This window comes from Rhincodon typus, chromosome 30 (genome assembly GCF_021869965.1).
Source record: "Rhincodon typus isolate 14 chromosome 30, sRhiTyp1.1, whole genome shotgun sequence".
Taxonomy (NCBI): Eukaryota; Metazoa; Chordata; class Chondrichthyes; order Orectolobiformes; family Rhincodontidae; genus Rhincodon; species Rhincodon typus.
This window is the reverse complement of record NC_063361.1, coordinates 23891688-23900978: the sequence shown is the minus strand read 5'-3', so window position 1 is coordinate 23900978 and position 9291 is coordinate 23891688. Positions and strand designations below refer to the sequence as shown.

At 37.1% G+C, this 9291-nt stretch overlaps 1 protein-coding gene across 2 annotated transcripts in view; it reads left to right on the top strand.

Moving 5' to 3' along the window:
• Positions 1–1665: 1665 nt before the first annotated feature.
• The window catches only part of nbr1a (NBR1 autophagy cargo receptor a), a 46223-nt gene continuing 38597 nt past the window's right edge, over positions 1666–9291 (top strand). For both annotated transcript variants that reach the window (XM_048614496.1, XM_048614495.1), the window contains exons 1-5: positions 1666–1725; positions 2898–2916; positions 5122–5144; positions 6965–7183; positions 7898–7975. In XM_048614496.1, the coding sequence (XP_048470453.1) occupies positions 1696–1725; positions 2898–2916; positions 5122–5144; positions 6965–7183; positions 7898–7975 (369 nt within the window). In that variant the 5' untranslated portion in view covers positions 1666–1695. The remainder of the gene's footprint in view (positions 1726–2897; positions 2917–5121; positions 5145–6964; positions 7184–7897; positions 7976–9291) is intronic.

Sequence of the window (9291 nt, the reverse complement as noted above, 5' to 3'; positions counted from 1 at the left end):
CTGTTTCTGCCTTTGTCTTTTCTGATGCTTAGGTTGAGGCCAGGTGGTCCGTCTGGTTTCATGTCTTTGTTGAGACTGATCCCTCTGAAATGGCCTAGCAAGCCATTCAGTTGTAAGTGGACAGTCAACCACACTCCTGAAGGTACGGAGTCATACATAGATCAAGCCAGAGGAGGATGACAGATTTCCTTCCCTGAAGGACACAAGTGAACCAGATGGATTTTTTTTTTCTGATTTATCAGTAAATGAGTAATCAGTGGCACGGTTTGAACCTAGGTCCCTAGAACATTAGCTGAGTTTCTGGATGAATTGTCGGGTGATAATACCACTAGGCCATTCCCTTCCCTTTAATCTTTCTCTATGATGTGTTCTTCTTTACTGATTTGATTTCCCTCACATTAACTATTACTTTAAAGCTGGAGCATATAACTGGGTTCCCGTAGATTTCAGGAGATTGTTCCAAGCCTTTACAAAAAGCTATTTGCCCTTCCATAAGACATCAGACTGTGTATTTTCCTTTTATTTTTGCAAGCTGTCCCAGAGTAGTGCTAGACAAATCTTTGAGCCATTACAAAAATGCTGCAATGATATTTCAATATGTCAGAATGTGTGGAATTACGCTGCACTTTTTCAAGAATGAAAAGAAATACGTTGTGGATAGAACTTTACTAAATGTTCAGACTTCATTGGCCATAACTTTTAACACTATATTTAATTCATACGGCCAGTGAAGTCTGTATATTTAGTAAAGTTCTTTCCACAAAGTATTTCTCTGCCTTAAAAAGCTTAAAAATTCAAGACTTGAATATTGTGATCAGTGTAATGCATTTAGAGATTGCCGAGTGTTCTATCAAAATGGTACAACTACATTAGAATGGAATACCGTCATTTGTGAGAACAGTTTGCCTGAGGAGGTTTTCTCTGTCACTGACAGGGTGAGAAGAAAAATTGAATGAGCTATTGCCTCCGAGTAACTAGTACAGATAGGCAAATCAGTAATGTCAATGAGAAGGTCTGTATTCTCGGAGGATGTAATAACTTGAATTTGAAGGAAGGAGTAAGGAAAATTTAAAACTGAAAGAACTGCTGAAAATCAGAAAGAAAAACAGAAATTGCTGGAAAAACTCAGCAGGTCTGGCAGCGTCTGTAGAGACAAATGTGAATTAACATTTTGGGTCCAGTGAACCTTCTTCAGTCCCTTACTTGACCCAAAACGTTGACTATGCTTTCTTTCCACAGATGCTGTCAGACCTGCTGAGTTTTTCCACAATTTCTGTTTTTCTTTCTCTTAGTTAAGAAAATGTTCTTTCTTCATTTTAAGATTTCTGGGAATACTCCTGCAAGTGTGGAAAATTGTTGTGATGTGGTGTTAAACCCGATTGATCAGGAGGGCTGTATAGTCTGTTTGAAAAGCTCTACTCCTGTCACATTGTTTTTTGAGATGAATTCCCAAACTTAATTTGAAATGACAGTGCTAATTAGAACTGATTTACTTTCATAACCTAATTCCAGCAGCGCAGATGCTGTTTACTAATTCACCTCCCTCAAGCTGTTTTGCTAGAAGTTGGGTACATTGGGTGTTATGTAAAGTGTTACTCTGGTTGACAAGTTCTGTAACTGTATGGTAAATTAAAATACACAGTATTTTCCTTTTTTTTTCAGGTACAAGTTTCCTTTGACCTCAACAATGTGCAAATGAAGTATTTTGATGAAGATAATGAAGAGGTAAGTGCTTGTAGTGCTCAAATATTTTGGAATATTTTTTGGTTTTCTTCGTGTTACCCTGGCTTTTAATTCTCAAAGTAGGAATATCAATTACTTGTGTAACCTTCTCTAATTAATTAATACAGATATTTTGTGCAAGGTTGTGCTGAGAACTCCTTAGTACCTCTGGTCCATTAGCACTGGCTTAAACCTGTGCTTGAATATTGTTTTAATGCCCAACTAATAATTTCCTGCAGAATAAATATGAATAAATAAATTCTCTGGGCTCACCTGGCTGCAAGAGCACACACCAATTGTAGTGATTGGAATGAGGTCAGGCAGGTGGACCTCCATAAATATGAGTTCCCTGATTGGGGCTGTTGACCTAGTCCAATGAGGGAGTTACGGCTGGCAGCTATAAACAGGAGTGGCAGGGGTTCTGCTCACTGTAGGAGCCAGCGCTGAGCTAGCTGGGTCGGTGTCATGTGTTATGCATGTGTAAACAAAAGGGTGACTTGGAGGTTGGATACCAGTCTTCGTGGAGTTATTTCACCAATGAAAAACAGGAGTCATGTTGAATCCTTAGCAGATTCAGAAATCCGATAATTGAGCTAGTCCTGCAGGATGCAGTTGATGAATGACTAGCTGGTCTGGCATATTAATGCGATGTGTCAGAATAAATCCGTCACGAGGTCTAGATAAAGCTGACACATTGGCTAGTTTTATAAACGGTGGAAGCTTGCCAGTGATCTCTGCTGGTATGTAATCTGGAGGGTTTTCACTGGTTAACCTCCAGCTGTCATCCTGTGTATGCCTCAGGTCCATAACCTTGATTCTAGTCAACCTGCTTCAAAATTCTGTAAGTTTGAGCAGAATTTAGAGATGCAAGTCTATGTCTCGTACACAAACTGCATGTGATTTTCTCAAACTTGCCTTAGAAACTTGTGCTAAGTCTTTGCAGGAATTAATTGCCTTGCTGATCAAAATTCCATGTTCACAGCATGTGCATATATGATATTGCTTTGATATGCTCTTTTGCTCCCAAGCACCTTGGTGTTTGAGGAACGGAACCCTAAAGATAGGTCAGCACTTTGACGATTAGTTTTGAAAGCTATGTAAGTACTTGATTTTGAAAATGTTGAGAATATTCCATAGTTCTTGTTTTATTTCATAACTTGTTTTTTGTTTTTTAGGTATCTGTTAATAGTGCAGGTGAGTGTGCAATAGAATTAAATTTGAAAATACAGACAACCTGTAGATGATTTACACGTCAGTCACTTTTGAAATATTCAACAATGTAACTTCGTTGGGTTTCTTAAACATTTGGCTTGCTTGCAATAAGTTGATAGCAGAAAACAAAATTTTGCTGTGACTCCAGAATCTTTAATTTTCAGAATAAGCTTAAAATATTTAAATCTTTATTTTCTCCCCTCTTCATGCCTGCCATTTTCGCAAGTAGCTCAAACAGTTCCAGCCCTCGACCAATGAAGTTTTGGAACTAGCTTATTGGTGTACAAGACTACTATACTTACACAAAGAGCCTCAGGACATACTGTGTGCTCAATACCACCTGTACTATCCAAATTACCTAGTTAAATTTGTGCTTTGCAATCCTCATTATGATTCATACCTTTTTTGTTTAATAATTGGGTTAAGATAAAACCTATGTTTGTAGCATTGTATAAAGAACCCATCTTCTTTTAAACAATGTTTAATTGTTAACTATAAATGTTTACTATTGGAGTATTATTTTTGTGAAATGTTGAACAGTGCTAACTAAATGGTGCTATATAGATGCTCTTGTAAACAAGTGTGTGTTTAAAGTGCAATATTGGACCTAATCGCTGATTAACTTGCCTGGAGGTGTTCAAACTGCAGGTTTAGCATTAGTACCTGAACACTGGTTAGAAGTTTTTGTGGGCTGTAAATGCCTCTTTTTTTTTTTTTTTTTGTTTTTGCTGAGCGTATAGATGAAAAGTGAAGGCTGGCTGACACTAAGGAGAAGGTTTCAGGTTGGCTCAGGGACACAGTAAGAGGTCACCGTAGATTTTTGAAAGTGACACTGGTGGTTCTTGCACATGTCCAGAAGAAGAGGGATGCCCTTTACCTGCCAGGGTGAAGGAGTCCATCTCACCATCCTATCCCTTTCTCCTCTAACAGCTATTGCTGTTTTGTCTGATGTCTTATTCCTCCTTTCGACCCAGATGATGCCCGAGAAACATGCAGACAGAAGGACATAGTAATGCAATATTGTTTATTGGATTAGTAATCCAAAATCCCAGGCTTGCTTTCTGAGGTCATGGGTTTGAATCCCAATGTGCTAATTGGTGAAATTTAAATACAGTGAAAATCTGGAATAAAAAGTGAGACTCACTGTAACCACTGTCAAATGTTGTTAAAACTTATCTGGTTTGCCAGTACTCTTTTAATAAAAGGAAACATCCTTGTCTGGTTTGACTCCCATGTGATTCCAGACCCACAGCAATTTGGCTGATTGTAATTGCCTCTGGGCAGTTAGGGATGGGCAGTAAGTACTGGCCTAATCAATGTGCTGACATCTCACCAACAGTTTTTTTTTAGAAAAAGTATATCCTTTTCTCCAGATTATACCTACAGAGTATAGTAGTATAACATTATCTTTTTCTTTAAGTGAAATCCCCAGAGAATTTAACTGTTGGAGTTTTGGTGAAGTCTTGACAAAGTATTCCAAAAGGTCTTCCAATGTGTTTTAAAAGTACTCTTTAAAATTTCAATAATAAAGAAATAGAAAGTGCGTACAACTCTTAAGTTGTGCTGAAAATAATAGCAGTGAAGTGTTTACTCCGAGTCAGCTTGTTACTATTAGGACAGGATGTTACAATGAGTAACGGCCTTATCCACAAACCATGCCAGTCTCCTTGGTAAGGTCTAATAAATTTAAGTTGTAAGTAACTACTGAACAATCCTTTTGGCAGTAGTTTCAGCACATTTCAACTTTTCTGAGTGGTTTCTTGTGGTGAGCTCAATCCAATCCAGTACTCCAGCCCGCACCCTATCTTGACCACGTAACATGCTATGTTCCCTGTAACTTTTTTATTTTGGATATGTAGTTTAGTCATCTGGGGAAGTGCAATGTTCATTGCAAGGCTAAATAGCTAGAGTGTGAAGCAGACAGGCACCTACAATGCACCTGGAATCGTTGTTTTTACAGTGCTGGTATATGGAGGCCTGTCTCCTTGCTTTGACCCACAGTTTATGTGGAATGGTGCCCTTCAGGGTACATAAATAGGTGCCTCCCTCTCTAATGCCTTTGTGGTCTATGGCTGATAACCAGTATAGACTTAGCTCCATAAGGTACATGTTTGGAAATTTTAATTGCACGTGTACACTCTGTTCTGTATGACTGTTTTTTAAAAACTGTAATTTTTTTTACAACAGAGGAATATGAAGAAGTTTTGAAGGTAATTATGCAACGATTAACTATGATTTAATAATGTGTCACTCAGTGTTACGCCAATCCTTTACTTTCTGCTTAATAACAATGTTATGAAAAATGAGCAGCATTGTTGTAAGGAAAGTGGTTCAGAATACAGTAATAAAGATGACATGTAATATGTATGCTGGCCTGGTTACTTCATTATAATCAAATATATATTAGTCAGTTATACTTGCCTTACATTTTATCGTGTATGAATAATCATTTTCATGTCGATTTATAGTAAAAGTTAATAATAATTATATTAGGATCCCAACTGATGGTATTACTTGACAAGTTCAGATCCCAGAATGAAAACTTGCTTGATGAATCATGTTTATTTTTCTTAGTTCATGGGGTGGTTAGTCACTGACATATTCACATGAGGCTACAGGCTTTCTTTTTGAACGAAAGTTTTTTACGTGAAAGGATAATAAAAGACAAAATGAGCTATCTAAATCTAGAAGTCAGTTAGAAAGATCTCAAAACACACAACAACCTGTTTCCCAACTCTATACGTTAAAGATACTATACATTTAAATGCAGTGGAATTATACCCAGATCTGAACTGACATTTAACAATTTATTTGCTGTAGTGTTGAGACAATTTAATGGTTCCTTTTCTGATCTACTGAATGACCTTTTCACAAATCTCAACACTTAAACTTCCTTGGTTCTAATAACCCGCAGATTTCTAACCAGCCTCTCCTGGTTTGTTAGTTTCACAAATGAAACCTTTCTACTGAGGTGACTGGCTTCCTAAACTACTCCTAGGAAGGAAACTAAACTTGCTTCTAAACTCAACCTTAGTGTCTACTAAACTGAACTGAAAACAAACCACATGGCCTTACATGTTTATTCTACCTGTCATAAATTTACCAGTAGGCACATCTTTCCATCAAGACCTTAAAGGTCTGGAGTTACCATCTTTATGACCAATGCTGGATTTAATCACTGTTCCAAAAGAATTCAAAGAGCAACCCCCTCCTTGCCAATAAATAACTAGCATCCATCTGTCTCTGAAACTTGCATACTAATATCATTTTTCATACTTAAAAATTATACACTGTTCCATCACAATGGACACACTTGAATTTGCATTGAAAATCCTCCCAATTTTAGTGTGGTGAATACTTGATCTTCTAAATTTGTTAAACAATGTTGATGCCTCTTATCAAAATTAGTCCTCATTTTTGTTTTTTGTTGGAAATGGAAGAGTCAGGGCTTTGCACTTCATTGCTGATTTTAGTGCTATTGAATGAGTTTGAAAGAGACGTATTTCTAATAGAGCAAATTGTTCAGTTTCCCTTTCTTATGTGGTGTGTTCCTACTCCATGATTTGTCCTGTTAATGCTGATGCTCATGTGCTTGACTTTGCAACTTAGTTTTTCTGCAAGCATTCTTTGAATTTTTTTCTGCTTGTCCTTTGGGTTCAAACAATGCTGCCATATCAGTTGCCTAATTATTTGCTTAGCTAACTCCGAGGGAAGCAATAGGTAACATTATAACAGGAGATGGGAGTCACATGTAGGCAACTAGAATTTTACCTTGCCTTATTGTCTTCCATAAGTAAACCAATTTATTTAATTCAAGCTCATAACTTGATGAAATTTGAATTAGTATCCTTTCACCAAATATTACAGTATCATAAGCACTACAGTTCCTACTGCCTGCTAAATACCCACCTACTTCTTGTTTTGAAAAAATGCATTCAATAATCCTTTTGGTGATTAAACCATTTGTTGAATTTCAAATGTTTCATTTGCAGTAAAATATTGTGATCTTTATTTTTACTTCTTGTATTAGAGTGCAATTAAACAAGGAAATCAGATTCAAGTGAATGTTTATGAAGTAAAGCAACTGAAGGAAAAAATGGAAAGCCAGTGTGCAAAACGAACCTTTGAAAATAATGAACAGAAAGAGTCTCAGAATAAGAAGGCTAAGAAAAAAGAAATGAAACATTATTCACAGTTGGCAAAATGCATTGGCCAAGGCATGAAGGCCACAGAAGAAGCTAAAGGAAAGGTAAAATGTTTTTATGCAGCACTAGAAATTTCAAAGTCGAAAAAGCAACTTAAATGTAAATACAGAACATGGCTAGCCTTTAATTTCATAATGCAATTGAATTGGAGTGCTTGGACAAAGGATCCCTTTAGAGCCATGCCTGTTTCTATTCCGCTTACTACTTCCATTCTACTTTCCTGACTTGGAAGCCTGCATCTAATCTTTTTTTTATTATTAGGTCTTTTAGTTTAAAACTTCCCCTGTCACTTGACTTGCCTTCTCAAGAGGCTCACCATTCCATGACAAGGAACAGATGACCTGCTTTCACAATTGTTGTGTTATCATTCGGCTAGCCAGACAGCGAAAATCGCCTGAAAGGGACTCACAAGAGAATTCTTCCTTGTTAAAGGTTCCATGACTTTGGCTTCCTGTTAAGTCACCTAACATACCATGTCAAACCACGGACTTTGAGCAGATTAAATTGTAGTAACAGACAATGTACTATATTACATCTTGTTGATGTATCACTTTTTTTTAATGTTCCACAAATCTGTCACAGTCTTGAACCAACTAGTAACAGATAAGTAACAAATATGTTTCTTTACCTTGTATTTGAAGTTTTCTTTGACCTATCTTAACACTGCAGCAAATCAAGGTACAACTGTCTATGCTGCTTTATTTTCTTCTAGTTTAGACAAATGTAGTAACTTTCTGTACTAATTGCTTTTCTTGTAGGTGATGTCAAAAGATGTAGATCAAAGCAAGGAAAATTGGCGACTGCCACCAGTTTGGTTCACACGGTACATGGAAACAGTAAGTATGGGTGTACCTGTTGTTCAGGGTGGGATTAAAAGGCATAAATTGAAAAGTCTTACTAACGGTGTGAAGAACAGGTTGGATAAAGGTGGGGCTGTAATATTGCAACACTGACTGACTGTGTCTGTGTGAAACTGTGGTGCTAAAAGTCTTGAACTTTCTGCCCTTCTAATTTTAAAGCATGATATTACAGCTGCATTGAAGGGAACGCATGTCTAGAGCTGTAGTCTGATGTTTCTAAACCATTGCAGTTTTTACAGTGGCTAACTAGTCTGAGGATGACACATGCTATCAAAGCCTTGAAAATATTAACATAGAAGAATAAAGCAGCACTACTGTGTAACCTTAATGCTGACCAACGTTAGTAACAGGACGCTCCTTGCTTCCTGTGATGGGAACACAATGAGTAGCACCAGTTGATGGTTAGTTTCCTTGTGCTTTTCAGTCCAGCTGCATGTACCTTTTGGTTTTAAGATGAAAATAGATGCTTCCTTCCATTGCAGTATAAGAGAGAACTTCCACTTGCATGCATTTTCATGACTTCAGTACATCATAAAGAAATTCACAGGAATCAAAGGGTAAACAAATAGCAGAGACTAAAGATTAAATAATCAAATCCATTTTGCTTGCACTGACAGTGGAGTAAATATTGGCCAAAACACCTGAAAATCTCTCAATTTCTTTGAATACTTGCATTTAACTTTTTAAATCTATCTAGGAGTATAGGAAAGGCCCCTCTTTTGGATCAGACATCAAACAGTTATAAACTGTTGAGCTAGAATACATGCTAAAAGTCTCTGGGGTGGTCCTTGAATCCATGGTCTTGACTTGTGTACTCAGCAGAGGGTGTCAGCCTCTACGTAGTGAAAACCTTGAGATGACCGTTCCTACTGGTATCTTTGTTATGTGTAAGTCAATTTCACTCCTATATGATCAATTAATCCCGTTGGATTTGAAAGCTTTACTTCAGTTGCTTGCCATAATAAGACTAAGTTTGCTCGGAACAAAAATGTCAACTCTATTTAGAAGAACTCCAATAATTTAACTCCGTTTTGCTCATTGTGTTCACTAAAGCAACCTGCTATTACACTGGACAGTTGTATGAATAACCAATGCAGGTAACCAAAAGCTAATTACTCAAAAGCTTTTGGAACCAGACAGTTTGGTAGTTTGTGAACCAGCACCATTTTGTGAATTTTCAGTGAATGATCTGTGTTCACCTAACCTGATATTTCTTTGCGATGGATTGTTGATTTACAATGTAATTGTACAGGCTAAAAGATGAAAGGGAAGTTGATTTTTTTTTTGAAGGT